Source organism: Rhamphochromis sp. 'chilingali' (assembly GCF_963969265.1).
Source record: "Rhamphochromis sp. 'chilingali' genome assembly, chromosome: 20".
Classification (NCBI taxonomy): domain Eukaryota; kingdom Metazoa; phylum Chordata; class Actinopteri; order Cichliformes; family Cichlidae; genus Rhamphochromis; species Rhamphochromis sp. 'chilingali'.
This window is the reverse complement of record NC_137947.1, coordinates 13,430,865-13,452,052: the sequence shown is the minus strand read 5'-3', so window position 1 is coordinate 13,452,052 and position 21,188 is coordinate 13,430,865. Positions and strand designations below refer to the sequence as shown.

At 40.6% G+C, this 21,188-nt stretch overlaps 1 protein-coding gene across 4 annotated transcripts in view; it reads left to right on the top strand.

Moving 5' to 3' along the window:
- Positions 1-21,188, top strand: part of LOC308387844 (uncharacterized protein) — a 113,214-nt gene that overhangs the window by 86,778 nt on the left and 5,248 nt on the right. For 3 of the 4 annotated variants that reach the window (XM_080868151.1, XM_080868150.1, XM_080868149.1), the window contains 25 exons: positions 99-140; positions 1,468-1,545; positions 1,911-1,946; positions 2,126-2,179; positions 2,427-2,480; positions 3,251-3,292; positions 4,288-4,392; positions 4,557-4,610; positions 5,083-5,136; positions 7,123-7,176; positions 7,268-7,321; positions 7,809-7,853; positions 8,751-8,783; positions 8,933-8,977; positions 9,909-9,935; positions 11,063-11,116; positions 11,708-11,752; positions 12,094-12,138; positions 12,236-12,298; positions 12,734-12,769; positions 14,231-14,275; positions 14,773-14,916; positions 15,909-15,975; positions 16,073-16,201; positions 19,253-19,330. In XM_080868151.1, coding sequence (XP_080724277.1) covers positions 99-140; positions 1,468-1,545; positions 1,911-1,946; positions 2,126-2,179; positions 2,427-2,480; positions 3,251-3,292; positions 4,288-4,392; positions 4,557-4,610; positions 5,083-5,136; positions 7,123-7,176; positions 7,268-7,321; positions 7,809-7,853; positions 8,751-8,783; positions 8,933-8,977; positions 9,909-9,935; positions 11,063-11,116; positions 11,708-11,752; positions 12,094-12,138; positions 12,236-12,298; positions 12,734-12,769; positions 14,231-14,275; positions 14,773-14,916; positions 15,909-15,975; positions 16,073-16,201; positions 19,253-19,330 — 1,483 coding nt within the window. The other variant, XM_080868152.1, reaches the window with a different exon arrangement.

Below are 21,188 nucleotides of genomic sequence, written 5' to 3'. Positions count from 1 at the left end.
GCCTTACCTCAGTTCTCAAAGAGAATTGCTGATCAGTGTGCAGTGAATTTCTATTCTAAAGTCTTCTTTGTTTTTTTGTTTTGTTTTTGTTTTTACAGGGGGACGGGTTGCCTTTAACTAGAGGGTCTCGTGGACCTAAGGTAGGTCCTCCAACATCACCAAATAAGCAATAAAAAGTGAAAAAGAAACAATTCAGCTAAATAAATTTAATTGTACTACAAAAAAGAAGAAGTTGTAACAAATAGCTTACCTGGCACGAATTCCAGGATAGCATGAGCTTGAAAATGTGTCACGGGAATGAAAACGTCCACACTTTGCTTTGTTCTACAGAACCTGACACCGACTACATGTGTCATGTTCTGTAATGATGTAACATTATGTAATCCTAGGCTGAGACCTTAGGGCTCTGTGTGGCTATCTGAACACTTTGTTCAGATCTATTGGTGCAATATTCCTCTGTGGGAAAAAGTAAGTGCAGCCTTGGCTTTACACGGTAGCGCTGCTCCATTTAACTTCTTATAGTGTGTTTTGCATCATTGTCCTCCTGGTCGTACTGTGCCTCACTCAAATTCTTGACCACCTTTCCATGTAAAGTTTCCTCATTTGCAAAATGTTGCTCTTGCATGCAGTGCCCACGTTAAATCCCCTCCATAAGCATTCCAGTGAGATTCTGATAGGATCTTGTGTGTAGTTTTTATTTGGCCAGACCCTTCTTTAACCTTTAATTTTCTTCTTTTTGAGCCATTCTTTGCTAAATTTACCCGTATGCTTGAGGTTATTATCCTGTTGAAAGGTAGCTTTTTGAACACATTGCCTTCAGGGACACTGCTTTACAGCTTCTCCTTAAAACTGGCCTCTGGTCTATTGCGTTTAAACCATTCTCTCTGATTTCCTTGAGCGCATTATTCCAACAAACCTACCTTGAAGTTTATTATCAAACTAATTTTGCTTTGATGGTCTTTTTTGGATTTCACTTAAACATTACACGATAAAGTTTTGAGGTTCTTGGAGACTTTTTTTTACTGCTCTACATCATCTTCCATGTTATTTACTTTTTTTTAACATGAAGATATATCTCCTGAAGTCCATCTAATACCAGCTGGAAATCACTAATATGACTGATATCACTGAAATTGTCATAACATGCTTGGATATCAAAGAGATTTCATTCTTTTTTCTGATCACTTTGTACTATCAATATCAGTGGATTTGACATGGAAAAATAATTGCACAGTTGAGTATCTTATGTATCATACGTAGGCAAAATGATGGACATAATTAAAATCTGCATGATAACGGCCTTCACCGCGGTTATGTTTTCTTTCTTTACCCTTTAAGCAAAGAGGTACAAGATAACAGGAAATGGATTCTGGCAGTCTTTGAATACTTAATGAGCAATGCAGCAGCCCTTTAGCTGGATTCACCATCATTAAATCATCACTGACCACTCCCTTGTGTTTGTGTTAGGGTGAAAGAGGCATCCCGGGATTGCCCGGAGACCACGGTGAAAAGGGCGAACCTGGGGAGAGCATTACAGGGCCACCTGTGAGTATGATGTCGTATTGATTGGTCAGTGAGCACCAAACCATTTATTATTTAGTGGCACCCTTGAAACATTTCAGATTCCTGCTTTTGTCTTAGGCGTGGAAAGAATGGGCTACTCTCTGAATACTGGAGATGTGTTTTTATTAGAAACATCGGTCATTACTTGCTCTCTCGCCTCATCATGCACGCTCTGGGGTGCTAGTTTGAAACTCAGATTTGACAGTGAGTGAGTCTGTGTTCATTTTTGAAACACAGGGTTGTAGACAGAGAATCAATAGATCAAAAGGTGTCTAACACAATTCCTTTATTGGATCCTGGGTGCTAGAGGGCAGGTGGTGTTAACAAGATGTGTGATGTGTTTTTAGGGCCCCATGGGACCCACCGGGGAGCCAGGAATTGAGGTGTGTGCGATAAATTTTCTGTATCCACAACACAAACAAGATGTTCAAGTCGATTTTTAAAAATGTTCGTCCAATTAGCCATGGATCTCTTCTTGGCAATTTTGTTACAGCACTATTAACAGTAAGTGTGGGTGACTGTATAGGGCAACACTGCTAGCCTCTATCTTGGTATTTTTCAGGGCTCTCGTGGACCCCCGGGTCCATTTGGCCCCCCAGGAGCTCCAGGAAGAGAGGTGAGTTAGGGCAGCCTGTCCTTCCACTGTTTTCCACTCCCTTGCACGTTTACAGATAAAAGATGGCCAGAAGCATGGAGAAATGTCAGCTACCAACTGTGGATGAACAAGTACAATGTATCACAGCTCCTGGACACAAATCCCCACCAACTGAGAAGAGTGTGAAAGCTGAAAGTTATAGCCTTGCCTGTGTGCTTCATATCGTAACCAGAAGTGCTGTTAACTCCTTGTTCTGTCTCAATTAAAGGGCTCCCCTGGTAGGCCAGGTCCACCGGGGCCTGCTGGACCTCCAGGTGAACCAGTAAGTAAGAAAATCTCTGTTTTGCTTACAGCGGTTCAGCATCACTGATCAGCCATGAGACCTACTGAGATCACCTTAAAGTCAAACTCAGTATTCAGACTGTAGCTGCAGTTTTGGGATAATAAGTAGCTGTAGTTCTAGTGTTCAGCAACCGACACCACATTCAGGAAAATGTTCCAGTTTACAACAAATTGGCGGCCCCCTGTTGTTAGAGCATATTTTTATTCCTTTCTTGTGTCTTTGTGAGTTTCAAATGAGGAGCATTTACTAAAGTGCTAATAGCTGTAGTGTGAGTACCTCACCATTCCTACCGCTGCTGCATCAAAGCCTTGAAATTTTTGCATTTTAGCCCATTTATATTCATGCGTTGTAAAGACGCATGAAAGCCATTTATACCATTTTATGTTTTTTTTTTTTAAATACACGGGCTTCACATCAAAATGTTGGTTTTTTTTCTCAGCTTCAGAGAACAACAATATTTTGAAGATTTGGGATCATGTCTTCCAAAATAACAAAGTTATTAAACCGTTTCCTCAAGCAATCCAGATAAAACTGAGAATGAAACACTTAAAGCAAACTTTGTTAAATATGTTCAAGGAAAAAATCGCATTCCAGGCATGTAAGTCAGTCTTGTGTGCCTTGTGATGTTTTATTAAAAGAAGCAGTCGAGCAAAAATAAACAACTGCAGAAATCTCAAAAATAAAGAGAGATGAGATTTGAAATTAAGGTTTTTTTTGTTTTGTTTTTTTTGCTTCTTTTTTCCTAACAGACTGCCCTGCCGATTTTTGGAGACATGGGTGCTTTGCTTAAGGTATTTATATCTCCATAGTTGATGATAATTGCATTGTTTTCACAGAACAATTGCATGCAAAAGCGTGAGGGTTGGTATTTAAATTGAACAGCATTTGCCGGCTTGAAACAGTACTATCCCACTAATACATGGATGCAATCACTTGAGAGATATTGTGAGAAAGCCCTTGAGTGCCTTCATCAGGATGACTGGGAGAAGGAGATCCAGAAAATAAAAGAAAACAATTTCACGAGAAAGCCCGGATTACTCATTCACCAGAGGTGCACAGTGTGACAACATGTTTAGTAAAGCCTCTCAGTGTGACAATGAAATATTGAAATATCACACAAGTGCAATGCAAATAAAGTGAAAAACAAGATTATAAAGAGATTACTGTCTCAAAAGATAAGATCGGCTTCAGATATGCATTGTATACAGTTTTACAGAAGAATAATTGCTAAATAGCACTTCTCCATTCAAACAATGTGTCACCACTTGATCCAAAAGCCTCAAAACACTCACGCAAAATGACTTCTCTTCTGCCCTAGCTCCGTTTTAATTGTCTCTTCTCTACATTTTACATTACTTAAACCTTAACCCTCAATATGTAAATCTGAACGAATGTTAACTTTTGGGACATATTATATAAGTTTGTCCCAAAATCAGCAGACAGGCTGTCACGGCTCGGGGCAGCGGCCGTGTGAAGAGTGGAAGGAGGACTCAAACGCAGCACTATTTATCCAATGATATTTAGGTTCTCACCTAAATGTCACAGTCAGTGAGTTTGACAAAGTTCACCACTCACCTCAGTGAGAGACACTCTTGGAGGCACTCTAGGTGGGTTCACATTATTTCTGCTCTGTGGACATTTTGAGAACACTTTATGTCAGTTGGGGTCTTGTCCTCCACCCAGGGGATGTGACATAATAAAGGGCGAAAATACAGTGTTCCAGCTCAGCCTGATGAAATCTTATCTGTGCTTCCACTTTTGCTTCCTGCCTTGCCTGCACTGGTAGAATGCCTGCAGTGTGTGCCAGACGAGAGTCCCAGGGCTGCCTGGACAGAAGGGAGAAAAAGGCTCCCCCGGAGTGCAAGGAGCAGAGGGCTTAGTGGGAGAAAAGGTACAAGTGACTCATTAGCATAGCAGAAAATTTAGACAATTTACAAAAAAAATGTGACTTTGATTTGCATTGCACATCATGCTTTCAGTGCTCCTTCATGAATATTTTGAGTGCATGCTTGCGCTATTGAACACAAATCCATTATGGACTCCTTTTCCAAACAGGGAGATCCTGGGGTCAGAGGCCCGATGGGTAACCCGGGAAAAGAAGGTCCAAAGGTAGGCAAGAAGATGTCAAACGTAAACTTGTGAAATAACAAAAATGGATTTTATAAAGATATTACTATATGAATAACCCATTTTATCAGCATGACAAGAATGTGTAGAAGATATAGCCTTATTTTATGATATTGTTTGCTTAAATGTGCATTTAATCTGCTAGACAAAGATTTGCACTGAAAAAAAAGCTTTTCATGAATTTATTTTTGCATTATTCCTGAAAGCCTAAGTAGCTGTTCCACAACTCATATTATTCTGAACACACTTGGGTTTTCACTGCAGAAGTTGTTGCTATGGATACAGTCTTGTACCATGGTGAAATAGGCTAGGCAATTTCAAGTTGTGTGCTGGAAGATGCATTTTGAAATTTATGCCCAACAGACTTTAGTTTAAGGTTTGTTTGTTTTTCTTCCCTTTTTCCTTGTGAAAAACATTCACTTTTCCCTACTTTATTGCTTCTGCTTTCCTGCAGGGAGTAAAAGGAGAGAGAGGGTTCCCAGGCCCTATAGGCGATAAAGGTGATGAGGTGAGTGAAGAAAAAGTTGAATCTAAACAAATTAATCCAGTGGTTATCTAACCAGGTCAGAAGTCACCGTGACATTGAGAAAGAGGTTTTTCAAACGGATGTAAATATATTCTAATGTTGGCCTCATCTTAAAGTCTGTCTGCTCTCAGAGTCTGTTTTCAAAAGAAGCTATCAAAAGCTATCTGCAGAGCTGCATTTGCACTATGCCCTATCTCTTGCTCTCCAAGGAACTACTTTATGAAGAACAAAGCCTGCCCTGCGTGTTTGTGTGTGTTCATTTAAAAAAAGACAGTGTTGAAAGCAGCTGAGAAGTTTCCCATAGGTCAGCTTTCAGCACTGAACTGCCATGGCAGAAGAGTTTTACTAGCAGGCACACTTGCTACTAGATTATAACAGCTCAATAAAAGACATGTTTTGGTCAGATAGCAGGTTTATTTTTCTTTCAGTGATCAAAGAAATGCATGCAATGGCATCTCTAAAATATAGCAAACAATACACTATAGGGCCTAGTCGCCAAATAAATTAATAAAGTTGTCGCATGATGAAGTGCCCCACAGTAGAAAATGTGATGTTCTGCTGCTTCTGCATACTCAGATAAGCTCTAAAGGAAAGAAAATACAAGCATAAGCTCAGAAGTCATTACAGTGTATAGAAAAGCTTTTGAATTCATCCTTTAAAATGTAGCATAGATTTTAACAAAACAGATGTGACATCACAATGACCAATAATTTAATTTATCCACATTTTAAGAATATATGCTTGATGTGCTCGGAGCAGCACAGCTGACTTTCAGCATGGCCACATAACTCTCCATCAGCACTATAGTGTTCGTACAATATAGGATCCAAACAGAGAACTCCAAGGTAGACAAAATAATAAAAGGCATGCCTTTTATTAGGTTGACAGAAAAGTCCAATAACTACATCCAACTGGGAGTTAATAGAGATCCTAGAAAACCACAGGGAGCCAGGAACAACAAGGATACACAGGCTGAAGGAATGGCTCTATCTACACACACTGAGCACTGATAGGAAACTGGAGACTAGTGGGGAACAGGACACAGCTGAACATAATTAATACAGGTGAGACTAGTTAGGGCACAAACAGGAAGTAAAATTAGAATGAGAAACGACAGACAACAAGCCACAAAGAGCTTCCAGGTCAGGAAAATGAAGCCAGTGCAGAAGTGCCCAAAATCTACATTCTATGTGAAAGCCACCAGCTGTGGTTGAAAATAAGACTTTGTGAAGTCTATGGAGAAATGTTTTTCCGTCTTGACCTCAGGAAAGACTTTCCTCCTGAGTTCATGGGCTCACTCACTCATTCTGATTCATACTAAATAAAAAATTAAGTCTATTTTGTAAATCTCGGCCATGTATGTTTCAAATTGGAGACATTTTCTATACTATGTAACCACGTGTGCATTGGCTAGCAAAATAAATCACAAGTCATTAGCCAGTGAGTGTGCGGTTTCACAGTCAGACTCACCCCTTCTTGTCACATCTGTTTTTTTGCAACCAAGATGGTGATGGTAGAAACGTTCATCTGAAAGCTTCAAAGAGGAACTTCAGAAGCCAGTTTTCGTGCTCTCTGTGGCCACAGCTGTAACAAGGAGACACTGAAACAAGACGGATGAACAAAACATAAATAAGCTCATTCAGGGAATGCAGGAAGACAAAGACAGAAGGAGGAACAGATTGGGAAACGCTGAGAGAACTAAACAGACAATTAACAAACTGAAAGTAGCAACTGGAGTGAAATACAAATCAAAATTCAGAACTAGGCAGGAACCAGAACTCAGAGCTACAGACAGTTATTACCAGAAATCCATGAAGTAAGCACAGAAATCAGAGACTATTTCTGCACATGTGTAAACCACTACATTATGAAGCCACTAGTGATGCAGAAAAATATTAATGTAATAATTCTTTTGATGATAGTAAGAAGTAAATTTTAAAAAATAATAACTAATTTTGTCTCCTCTAGGGGCCTTCAGGAGCACCAGGGCTACCAGGTGTGCCTGGTCGAACAGGGGCCCCGGTAAGAAATCCGTCCTCCATGTGGTCTAAAATTATGCAAAATCTCTTTAATTGTTTCATACTATAAAATAAGTGTGCTATTCTGTTTGCAGGGACTCATGGGTCGACCAGGTCCAACGAGCCAGCCTGGACCCAAAGGAGATAAAGTAATGTTTTTACTATTTCTGTATTTTTCTGCATACCACAGGCAGAGTGCACGAATTTCTGGATTTTATATACAGTGTATTGTCAGTGGGAGCGCACATTAAATGACCTGCTGGTTACATGAGTGCTTTCAGCCACTGCTTTAAAACCTGCGGTAAATTGTTTTGACAGAGTATATTAATGAAATTGCACTGTCCTCTTGTTTCCATGTGTGGTATCATGAATCTTAAAGACAGATTCATAAAACAGAAAAACAAAAAAACTGCAGTTGATGAATACTTGAAAATATTAAATAATTTAAGATTTTCCCCAAATTTTAATATATGCATCAAAGTGCTAGAGAGCAGATAGACGTTTCATGAGATTCTTTTTTGTTTCCCAGGGTCGGCAAATGAGATTCACTTGATTACATTAACATGGGACTGTGGCTGATAAACATTTGCATTTTCACAGACATGTTTAAAAATTCCTCTGGCTTGTGTTTGGCAGGGAAATGAAGGACCTCCAGGTAGACCAGGGCCTCCAGGGCCTCCGGTAAGTTCCTGGTGCCTCAACAAGTGCTATCTGTTGATAATAAGTCTCAAAACCTACATTAGGGTAATAGATTACACATTATTTTGTTACTGGCACTTTATCCTTTTGGAAACACTCTTATGGTTAGCGAGTTAAATGCATGTCCTCAGCACTTATGTTTCCTCAGTCTAACAGTATTTATTGTATCAGGAAAAGCATAAATGACAAACAGGTACAAATACGATGAAATCGTCACGACCTGCACGCTGGCATTGAGTTATGTTTCTTTCCTTTAAAAGGAAAGTGAGTAAGCGCTTCCAAAGGCAAATCTATAATTCATCAGCTGTCCCCTTGAACCTGCCTTGCCCCCCTCCCCTCACACCCTGGCCTCATAAACTGCAGTCTGGGAGGACAAGAGATGGCTCAGTGGCCTGAAAAGGGCACGGGTATTCACTTGCTTCTAAATGAGAACCTTGACTCCTTCTACGTTTACAATAGCTGCCCTCTATCAATCTATCATGGGAAAAACATCATTATATGTTCTAATACTATACAAGAAGAGCAGATTACCTAGTTCTCATACCCAAATCTTTTTAATCAGTGTGCTCTTTTGTATTTCTGAGGCACTCGTCTTTTTGGAATTACGACTGGCTCAAGGATTATTAAGTCTACGCTTCTCTATGTTTTTTTTCTCCTCTTTTCACTTCTCACTCTTTCCCGCACTCTCTTCCTTTCTCTCTCTGTAATCACCAAATGAGCTATTGATCTCTCTTATGTAGCTTTTAAGGGCTTAGCAGTGTATAACTGCTTCAGACCTACTGTACAGTTTTCTGTAAGGACTCCCGGTGCCTAGAACTTACATTCAATGAAAAGAGCCTCTTAGAGAAGATGTCTGATTTACTCTGGGTTGTGTTGTAGGGCAACGGAATGGGCAGCCTGTACAAGCCACAGGTAAAGATTTTAAAAAACTTCAGATCATTGTCATTGTGATCTTCTGAATGCATGGTGCTGTGCAGAGCCTTAAGTCAAATTTGCTAGAAAAAAATTCTGTGCTTGTTGTTTTTGGCCCGTGTTATAAAATATAAAAAAATTCTTTGCAGAGCGGTGGAGCTATTTTAGGACCCCGTGGAGCTCCCGGTGCTCCGGTAAGTATAATCATTGTTGTGCCTGAAGCAAATCCTTTACACTGAATTGTGGAGTAACACTAGCAAACAGGCATGTGGATACTGTCTGAGCTGCAGAGCCTGGGAGAGCTGAATAACAAATAGCCTGACCAGCCCTCTGGTGTTATCTTGGCTTCTAAGGCTATTATATCACAGTCAATCATGCTCATTGAGATCTGGTGGTTGGTGAAGGCCAAGAGGCTTCCTGACTCTCAAACAGGTGCCTCTTATCCACCCCAGGACACACAACATCATTGAAATGCAAAATGGACTTAGAAGTTCGGCTGCTCTGCACAGTGCCAAGCCGAAGTGACCCGATTTGCTTATCGGGTTCCCCCTGCTCCTCCTTATCAGACAGTTTGTAATCTTGTCCAGTCCTGAGAGACATTCAGTCACAGGCCCTGCAGGGATCCATCCACCAAAACGAACACTTAAGGTGGTGACAAAAAGTAGACACTCTGCTATCCCCAGTGCACAATGGACATGAGCCATAGCTACATCTTAAGGATGCTTCTCCCGGTACTGCATCCATCACAGGCCAACAGCACCACAGGAGCAATCTAAATAAAGGAGCATCTTCATCAGTGTTAAGGAGGATAAGCGGCTCAATTCATCAATAATTGCTTGTGCTTATTAATGTGGAAAATTGCTGGCTGGTGTTGTTTTAAGCCTTTTTGACTGGATTATATGATCCTGATCATTTTAATTGCGCTTGAGACAATATTACACTATTAGCGTGATTTACACACAGAAAATAAGAGAAAAGGCAAGTGATAATGACTAATATAAATTTAAATGACAATAACATACAGTAACCACATGCCATTAAAGATGATATTTACGATTTTTATGGAAGCAGTTGTCACTTTCACGGGGGTAATATGTCCGCTCTCCCTCTCTTTCTCTTTTTAAGGGTCCCAAAGGAGATGAAGGACCTGCAGTAAGTTGAAGCTTTTCATCGTGGGCTATATTTTTTGAGGCATTTGGCTGTTTTTGTGCTCCTCGCAAAAAGTCAGAGTTGCCAGTTGCTTGCTATAATTATTTCTATGGCTTTCTACTGGATAAAATAAGTCAATACAGCCTCAAGCCCGAGCACTTAACCACTTTCAGAAGAACTCCAACACACAGAAAAAAAAAAATGATCTCGACTCCTACAAATATGAAACCTTTGTACCATATTGTCTTGCCAGTGGGAACCCACAAACCCTCACTGCACTTCAAATGCCCATCCCCCAAACTCTGACGCCTGAAAACAGTCCACACAGACATGGGAATCATCCATTTTTCTCGGGCCCAGTTGCATTTTTTTTAAATTTTCTTTATTTTTTGTTTGTTTGTTTTGTTTCACAGTGATTTTTCACTGGCATGTTAATTTGACATTTTAATAAATTGCTCAAGCGTCCACAATGCCTTGGTGGAATTGCCCCAATCCGTCTCACAGCTGATCCTCTGGCTGGCCCGCTCTTCCCGTAGCCTGAGTAACGTATTCGTGACAATCTACATGTGTGACAATTACCTGGACAATCCGTCTGTGTCAGTGCCGGTCGCCCCTCTATTCTGTGTAATGGCATTTCTCCATGGCAGCGCGAGCAAGATGAGGTGGATAGAGGCCATCACTTGCTTTAGCACTGGGAATGGCTCTCTATTTTTAGTGAAGAAAGCAGGTGTGATTGTGATTGTCAAATGGCTTTCGTTTTTCTAATGAATATAAAGCCTTCAAGGTGTGACAGCATGTGTCCTAGGTCATTTGAAGTATTGTCCTCTCAATACCTGACCGAGATCATCAAGATGAGAGTGGGAAATGTGTAAAATCTTGGCCCCTGCAGAATTAAATTTATTCGCCTTCATCCATTTTTGATCTATATCTGCTCATTTATGCATGATGGTCGCTTTATAATGACACTTGTTACCTTCCAGTCGCTTATCGCCAGCCTCACTCTAGGACTGTGAGACAGAAATAACCTCATTCTTGGTTGGGAAATGGGGAAAGCGAGGAGGCTTGGGGGTTTTTTTTGTTTGTTTGTTTTTTTGTCTTAACATAACAGTTGGTGTATTTTTATCTCACAGGGGGAACCAGGGCCCATGGGATTACCTGGGCTTGAAGGGCTGCCGGGTGCTAAGGTAAACGTCAAGATACAAAGTTTTCACGATGACCGCCTGTTAAATTCTGAGAATTCCACATTTTTCTGAGCTGGAGCCAAAGTATTCATGTAATAATTAATAATTTGCACAATTACTTAATGAATTTTCCTTCATTAAAAAAAAAAAAGTCCTAGAGGCATCTTTTCATAACTTCCTGCCTTTTCTGTGCAGAAGTGTTTCCACTGATTGGCGGTGTGTGACTGTGTGTTTTGTGGAAGGTTGATGGGGGTGGAATATTTCAGTTTCTCTGACATCCAGAGTAATTTATCCTTTCAGGGCCTGCTGTCAAAGGTTTGACATATGCAAAGCATTTGCTGTTGAAATATGAAGATCTTAAGGAAGTCATTTATAATAAATATATGTGTGTGATTTTTCTGAGGAGATATTTATAGTTTTTTATTAAGTGTTTCAGATTTTTGCATTGCACTTGTCCAGACACATAGCAGCCCAGCAGCTTTCATTATACGGAGTTTCTGATACCACTATCTGTGTGTCTGCTTGATGTGACAGTGATTTATAGTATTCTTTATGTTATGTGTACATTATCTACCTAATATGTTGTGCTTCCAGGGGGATATGGGTTTGTCTGGTCCACCAGGGATGCTAGGTCCTCCAGTAAGTCCTCCATTTTTTAAAATTAATTTAGGACATACTTCTCTCTGATCAGTCATTTATGTTATTCAAGTCTGCCTCTGGCAACAAGTCAGTGATGTTTTTTTTAAAGTAGACAGAATAATAGCTCTCAATTCCTATAGCACCAAACTATTTCGATTAATAATGCTGCCTTACACCTGCAGTCTGTTTGTGCAGTGTTTTGTTGGGAAGGTTTCTTTTGTGCAGCTTTTGTATGCTGGTCTCTGTATTTTAAATGGAAGGTTACAGGGGTGCTGTAGATATCACACTATCGAGGACCTGTCAAACACGGTCTGTTCTTTTCCCATACTTGTGATTGACAGGGAAAGCCCGGCGCTCGTGGAGAGCCAGGGATCCCAGGAGAGCCGGTGAGCCTGAGCCTCTAACTCTCTTTGAGCTGTCAATCTGTGTGTCATTCCTTTGTCACTGCCGACTGACACATTGGCTGTCTCTGTTCTGTGACAGGGTGAGAGGGGTCCGCTGGGAGAGACAGGATTCCCTGGGCCCGAGGGACCCCAAGGTCTTCCTGTAAGGATGCTACACAAATTCTGTCGCTCTTCCCTTAATATTATCACTACTAGATGTTGACAAAGCACCTTCCAATAATGTCCACACTAGAAACAGCGCTATTAAAACATGGCCGCATAGTTGTTTTACCATTGTAGTGTGTGTCTGGAAGAAAAGCAACACGATTCAAGGACAATATGAATAAAATACATATGTTAGCTTCCGCTTGTCCTGTAGATGATTACATTGCTCCACATAATTACCATCAGAGATGGTTTCTGTAATTTTCCCTGTAAGCGCACAATGGAACAATGTTCGCACAGCAATCAGGATCATTATCCCTTGGTTGAGATATCTCATTAACTGTGGAGATTACTAGGAGTGCAACAGTGCTGATCCAATCGAAGGCGGGAGCTGATACAAAATGTCTTTGTTTGTGTTGCGCTTCTTGAGCAGGGGAGACCTGGAAAAGATGGAACTCCAGGATACCAGGTGAGTTGTGCGAACGCGTCGCAAATCCCCTTATAGAAAGTGCTTTACATCAGCCAAGCTACAGAAAGATGGCACAGCAGATTTTTATCCCCCCTCAAGCTACAGCGTGCTGACTGCATTAAAGCTATTTGCATATTTGAGATTTTAACGATTAAAAAAAAACCTAAATGGAATCCTGCAGATTTAAGGCTTTGTTGACTTTTAGTCTTTTCACCCTCATTATACAGTTAATGCTTTCAGGCAATGATAAAATGTTTGTAATAGAGGGCAGTAGATGCTTCAGATTAAATATGCATTTTTCTGCCTGATGAACCTGGCCAAAATGGAAATAAATATGCATAAAAGTCTACTTTTATGTACCTGATCAAATCTACACTGTTTACTACATAATCACACAGAATGGTCTCACAGTATGGGCTTGAATTGCCATTCACTGCACATTATACAATCTAATACCCAAACTCGATTGACTATGATTATTACAGCTTTTCTCTGATTTACAATTTTTTTTTCACCTTACACCTTAATGACAGCCCAAGTACTTTATTGTTTTTTTTCCTTCCATTTGTTCATAATCTCAGCATCACACAGAGCCTTTCTATAGATAGGCACGACTTTTTGGTGGGGCAACAGTGCCATCTAGCAGATGGTATAGTTGCCTTCTTTAGCAAAATTCCTTGCACACTGCTTTGAGGTTTAATGTAATGCTCAGGGAAGCACATTTCAGTGGGCAAGATGATAGATTTAAGCCTCCCATCAGGCAGCGGGGAATACAGAGTACTGCAGATTAAAGCAGGCAGGGGAGAACGGCATCACAAAGCGATGCCCGCTTCAAAAACCACATCATGCCAGATTGTCTTTTGCATGGCTCCTGTAATCCAGCAGGAAATTGATACAAAGATGCTCCCAAATGTATTTCTGTGAGCAGAGTAAAGGGAAGCAATGAGGAGTGACAGAGAGGGACTGGAAGACACAAGATGTTGTGACACGAAACCAGAGACAGGTATTTTCTCCCTGCTCCTCTGTACAGTAGAGGCAGCTGGTGGGAAGGCGTTCATCATACAAACCAGGAGTGATGCAGAGGATCCGTGACATTGCAGAAGGTGAAACACTATACGGGGAGGAATTATGCCTGAGCTGAGTAAGACGCAATCAGTGCAGCGTCAACTGAAAAGCGTGCATTCCTCAAAGTCAAATAATTCATAAGAATCCTCTGCAAACATCGCTTATAGTGGATTTAACAGAAATTCAAATGAACAAATTCCAAATGAACATAATAGAATGACTGAGTGTTGCTCGCGCCCTTACACAATCCCAAACATCAATGCTTTGTGTGCAGCTACTAAAAAGTTTCAGGGTCAGAATAATTTCCTTTTACTGTTTCACTGCCTTTTTTTTCTTCTTACTCCTCAACAAAGACCTCAACTATATAACTATATTTTTTCCTTTTTCCTTTCTAAGGGAGCTACAGGTAGACAAGGAGAACGAGGATCCAAAGGAGAGCGTGTAAGCATTCCTCTTTTCTTAAAAGGAAGCTATTTTTGTGACTCCAACTATAACACACAACAAAAAGATTTTGATGAATAGTAATGAATAGTAATGAAAGTCTTCACTTCAGCACAAATATGACTAATCCCCACAAGCACATAAGCGCTAGATAAAGGCATTTAACGCTCAGTGCAGTTTGCTATTGTGTTTGCAAAAGCTTGGTCACACTTCCACAGTAATCTGTTGCAAACGCCTTTAATAGAGGATGCAAAATGAGGTTTTAGCTTTATGTTTGGCAGCAGAACCCCAGGACCAGTAACTAACTGGACACATTAGGAGAAATGGGTCATTGTGCACAGTATGTAAAGTTACAGCGGGACCTGAAGATTATAGTGACACTGATGCAGCTTTTTCTAGCCAGGAGTGGTAGCTGTAGCACATTCACATGTTTGGTGCCTCAACATCATACACAGGTGAGATATATCTGAGCTGCTACTTTTTTTTTAATGCTACAGGGTGATCCAGGAATTCCTGGAGAAAGAGGCGTTCAGGGCGAGAGGGGTCGCCCAGGAGAGCCCGGCCAAATTGGACCCATCGGTACCCAGGGGCAAAAAGGTGATCCCGGCCCTCCAGGACTCCTGGGGAGTGAAAGCCTCCTGGTGAGTTGAAAATTTTCACCGTAAACAAAGACAACCCTCCCAGATAATTAAAAAGCTTTACCGGGCAACTCGTTCCTTTGAGTTACCACCTCAGTTCTCATACACTGGGGGGGAAATGGTGTAGCTACAGCTTTCTGCATGAAACATCAAACAAGGCAGTGCAACGGGAACTTGCTGTTCTCTTTCTGCTCAGCGCTTCCCACTCCTGATCATCTAGGCGCAACAGAAGGTCAGAGAGGGAGTGAGACGGAAACCGAAAGAAAGACAGATATGTGGGCGTGCCTGGAGCTCTGCAGAGCAGCGAAAACACCTCCATCTGTCACAGACATTTTACACTTACTATATGCAGCCACAACCGTTATATAACACTCACAGGGATGAAAAACTGTTCTGAATGCAAAGATTTGAGGTCCAGGGATACTATTGTTTGGCTTCCTAACTGGTACGGCACAAAAAAGCACCAACAATCCAGCTGAGAAAGGTTCACACAGCGTGTGCTGTGTGCTGTGTGCTGCGTGCTGTGCGCTGTGCGCTGTGCGTACGTGCTCTATGCATGTATATTATTTCTTTATCCTTCCATACATATGGAGGCAAATAGAGCCAGTGTGACAAGTTGCACTTTCAGTCTAAATAGGCAGTGCATTACTTCAGAATTGAAAATAAAGTAACACCACTTTAAAGCTATAATACCAAATTTAATATTCGCCTGCTGAGTTTGGGTTCAGACGTTATATTAAACTGCAATGCAAGGTAGGCTTTCAAGTCAGGAGGAAGCTTTAAAAGCTGAATTTAAACTGAATGACTCTGCCCTGCTTTTTGTCGAGTTTGGTTTGAACAATCTGCGTAGAAGAAATGTTTTATTTAGTAAATGTTCCAGATATCCACTTAATTATCATTTTTACTTGTATCTTTTTATTTTTATTGTCCCTTAATTGCTTTAGTTTCTCTTGTTAAGTGTTAAAATAGTGCTTTATCGCTATTTCCGCTCACAGGATGACTCCAGCTTTACAGAGGAACTCCGGATGTTTATCCGAAATGAAGTATCGAGGATTTTTGAAGGTAAAAAAACAAAAAAACTGAGTTTATTTTAATTAGTTTGGAGTACTTTTATTTTTTGTGTTGTGTTACCTCTAAGCATTCTTCTCTTGCTTCACAGAGAAGCTTTCTAGCAACAGCGGGCTACAGAAGACACCTGCAGGCATCTTAGCGTCGCAGATCCAAGGACCTCCTGGACCTCCTGGAAAGGATGGATTACCGGGCTCACCAGGAGAGCGTGGACCTCCTGGTAGGATGGCAGGCGGAACGGCTGCACCTTAATGCCACTGCTGGAAAAATACTATAATTTAAATATGAATGAATGAATAGAAATAACACTTGTAAAACCTGATTGCTGTTAATGAAACATGATTAACTTTAATTTATTTAATGAAAAGAAATTATATATGTACTCCTATAATTACTTCAGCAAACACACCGTGTGGTTTACCGAACCATACATTTAGCCAATTATATTTTAGAGAGGAAAGCGTCACATTTTTGTGAGATGCACCCTGTTGGTTGGCATCTCGTGTTTTTGTGATGTTGATTTGAAATGTTGGAGACTGGCTGGATTAGAGTCGGGCTTACACTTGCACTTTGTGCGGATTCATGGGTATTTCTCTCTTGCATAGACCCATATATCAATGCAGACTGAGGGGCGGGGAGCAGAGGAAAGGCCGGGAGTGTGGTGCACAGCGGCTCTCTGGGAAATATGAAGACAAACGAAGAATTGGCTGTGAAAAAGAGAAAGTGTTATCAATGTGGACAGGAAAGAACCTCAGTATTGATACCTCACTCCAGGAAAGAAAGCCCCTAAAATGCAAAAGGAGCGTAGTCAGGAAAGAGGGTTGACATTCTTTTATCAAACTAATACAAATTTCTGACTGCTCATACAACACTAATGGTTTGCCGGTGCAGGCTTTGTACCTCAGACTTGCTTAGATTTGTACTGTGTCCGCAGCAGAACTATGGTATCGTGACTTTTAAAGAGGAGTGATTTGATTGTGTTGGTGCAGATCAAAAGCACCGCTGCATTGGCCGTTCTCTTTGAGCTTTGTTATCTACCTCACATTATTCAAGACCATTTACATTTTAACCCACTGCTATGATATAAAGGGCTGCTTTCATTCACGAATGTCTCCAAATTAGCCAGCTACTCAACTCTAAATATTTGTGCGTTAATGCCACTGGCGTTTACACATGTCTTGGACTTTATTTTGCTTGTTTTGTTTTTTTACGCTTCCAAAAAAAAGTGTTTTATAGGTGATCTTTAATGCAGCTTTGCAATAAATATTTATTGAAAGCAAAGAGGAAAGTTATTTCCCTTGATAATTCAGAAATTCAACAACTTCTTAATTTTTTTTTCTTTGTTGACTTGGGCCTTGAGAGTTTGGGGTAATATTTCCTCATTATTTCTCGTCATCCTCCGCTGGAGACTGTGCTCCTCTGGAATATCCAATTTGACTTCTTCTCCAATATGCCGAAATGAATTGTTTATGGAGAAAAATAACCCCTCTGTTGAGTTCACAGTTTTTTCTTTTCTTCCTTTCTTCTGTCTTTGGTGTGATTTCACATGGGTGAAAGTCTCAAGCTGTTAAGAGAACGCCCATAGGGGCTCATGCTGGAGAACACCATTTCTTTATTTCCTACTTTGTTGTAATTAAGTGCTCATTTGTGATTCATCGTTCACTTTTGGGATCTTCAGAAAGTTTCTCTTTGATGAAAGCCATTGTGCTCAAGTGCATATTTCATCAATTTTGCTTCTTTTTTTGTGTTCTTGTTTTAACATTTGTTTTGTATTTCAATGCATTCTGTGTAACATTTATACTGAGTGAAACAAACATGTCTGTAAACTCTGTTTGAAAGCTGCTCTGTTCTTCCTGTGAGATGGACATATCAGTAAATAGAAAGAAAGTTGGGTTTTTTTCTTTCTTTTTTGTAAGACACGGTACGATTAAGTAGATGTGTCTTTTAATATTGTATACAACAGCGTACAACAGGTGCAGGTTCAATGAAGCATGAAAAACCACTGTTTGCCAGTATTATATTTTGTTAACTTACTTTGTCCATTAGTGCCCCAAGACACAATTTGTTTTCAACTAAGTACGCAGTGTGGCATTTTTCAATTTATCAGACTGCACCAATCCACCGTGGCCCCCAAGCTTATTGCCCTGTGTGCTATTCAGAAATTTTTTATTTATTTTTTTTGCTCAAGGTACAGTGCACTTTTCTCCATGGAACGTCTCCTGCATGAATGAATGCCCCGGGCTCTGTGAGTGTTGAAAGAAGTCTCATTATTGTGGCAATGTGTGGATAGCCCCCCTTTTTTTATTTCTTTGAGATTCAGTTTTGGAGCATTCATAAGCCTTTTTTCTGAGATTTTCTCTGACATGTAAGCGTTGGAGCGTTTCCCCTTTGGGCCAAGCAGTGAAATGCTTGATACTCCTGTCAATGTTTCTGATGCACTCCATGCAGCCACTGGTTGTGAGACTCCATTACTTTAAGTGCCTCGTGGGGAAATATTTTTTGCAGCCTCTCAAATTCTTACTTGGTATGCTGCTGTTTTGAACTGTAGACGTACTGGTTTTTGCATGCAGTGAAAAAGCCCTTGAATAATATGATTGTTTGCATACAGTTAAAAGCAACCGCCTGCCTGGTCTGACTTGAAGATGCGCGAATGCTTTGAATTCTCTTTTGACACACTGAGCATGCTCACAGTTTGTGTTCTTTCTTGGAGGTACTCAGGCAGCAGCCAGTCTCCAGCATAGGACAGAGTGAACATAATGAGCATCAGAGTAAAGCGTCTGTCATGAATAGCCACGATTGTTTGCGGAGTTCACCTTTGACTTGGCCTACCTTTCCACTCTCTGAATGCCTTTAGTGACCCACGTGTCTGATCTCTGATTGTTAAAAGCCTCTTGTCTCTGTTTTGAAATCGTCAAAGATGTGATGCGTGCTGTTGTTAGAAAGCTGCACAAATCCACAATGCAGTTGTCTGTTTCCACTTCACCTACTAAGGGTGCATCTCTCAAAATAAGTGCATACTTGATACCTGACACTGCTGTCATCCTGATTATACATAATCGAGAAGCTGTGCAGTGTTATTAGGAGTCCGTTGACAAATAAAAAAGTTCCACAAGTGTGTCCTCATTTTGACACTTTGTCGTGCTTTGGCATTTGTACTAATCTTACTAACTGTAATTCAAACTGTGTAGAGATGGCACCACAACAGGACTGCTTTAAGTTTGTAGTATTTGTTTTCTCAGCCACAATGTTGTGTGTGTGTTTGTGTCCACAGGAATCAGGGGTCAGAAAGGAGAGCGAGGCCAGCTTGGACTGGGGTTACCAGGAGATCCAGGACCCACGGGGCCACCAGGTAAGAACACCTTATGAGTAGAGCCGTTTTAGTTTGAGTGTTTAATTTGATATGCTGTGCAAAATTCTTTATCCACCCCTCATTTGTTAGTATTTTGCTTCCAATGAGTCTTTCTGGTCATTTTTTTAAGTGTTCATGAGCAATAGTTTCCAGGCTTTCTAAATCCAGCAGGCATCTTGGCTTTTTTTTTTTTTTTTTACATTGGAGACTTTATCTATATAATACCTTACACCATCACCAGCAGTTTTACAGCAACTCTGAAACAAAGGACAACGCGTAAAGTCAAAAGGGTCAATTAAAGTGCTGAACATGCAGAGAATTACCACCCATCTCTGCTGTTCTCCTCAGTTCTATGGAGCATTTTACTGTCTTTAAGCTCATTGTTTTAGTTTTATGGACTGCAGAGTTACTGTTTTTGTTCCCCCTCACCTCTATCAACATTGTTTCAAGCCACAGTCAGCAACTGGATTTAGCATAGCTCATCATATACTGATTGCCTCTTTTGACACAGTCCTGCGTTTTTAAAATGTTCAAATAAGAAAGTGTTTTAATTGAAAACTCTCACTAACCATCAGTCATATACTAATAAAATGGCAGAAACTATGCTATTTGCACCTATGTATAAGGGCACTTCTGAAAATTGCCTTCCTCGTGTTTTAATTATACAGCAGGTATTAAAATGATCAGGAAGAATAACCATTACATTGACCACCCCTCCTTTCGCCATTATTTATCAGGCTTTTTTAGCTGCCCCCAAGAAGGAAAGAAATGCGCCAGGGCTGAGTCAAGTCTCCAGCCTTTAATTCTATTTCAGCCTTCATTTGGTTTCTCAGCATGTTAGAGTCAACTTGGCTTCTAGATTGCATTATGTTCTCAAAAAACCCCTGTGCTCCTGCGACATAAATAGGACCCCAATAGAGGATGAATTTGGCGGTGAAAGAAAATGACTTCCGCTCTATAAAATGAACTGCTTGGTGTTGTCGTGAACAAAAGGAGACAAACCAAGATGTCAGCATGTCCTTTGTCGTGCAAAATAACTAAAAAAAAACCCAAACCTCACCATATCTTGATGGAAGATGAGGAGTGGGGTTAACTTGCTGATTTTCAGCCTGTGACTGTAGGAGTGTATGTATGCACATAATGCATGTGCAGGGGAAAGATATCTTGGCTGTAGCTCCACTGGAGAGGACAAATCACAGCTTTTGAAAGACATCATCTCTGTAGGCACACAGTTATAAGAAGCACCTGCAGCTCAACTGGTTGGGGGTTAGAGTTAAGCTGTAGTCACGTCTCAGGAAGACCTTGAAAGTGCTTAAACTAAGTGCTATCAACGAGCTGGCCCACTCCTCTGGTTTTCCTGGTGGTATTCTTGACACTAGCCGTACATAGAGCAGGTTCCCCTCAGACTCAGACTGGGATATGTGAGTCACGTAAATGAAATTTGCACAGCTTTGATTTATCAGTTATAATATAATAAATACATAAAATAAAGGGTAAGAAATCTGTCTGGCAGGCTCCACAGGTCGATGAATCAAGGCACTTCTAATTAATCAGTATTTTCAAGTTGTTGGGTTTTTCTTTTTGAGAAGTGACCTCATACTGTAGTTGCTATCTTTGCCTCCACGTGTTCGTTCCCTGATGTGCTCTGATGGTAATTAGACCTGAAGGTGCTGCCGTTGGAGTGCATTAGTTCTGAATTGTGCCAAATTAGCAGGGTAAAGCTATCAGCTGTACAAAGCCACTTAAACTTGTTGTATTAACAAAGAGAATTAACAAACTGGAACATAAGGTACTTTAGATGATTAGGGTTTTTTTTCCTGTATCTTTCCACCGCCACGATACTGTGGATAGTTTGTCT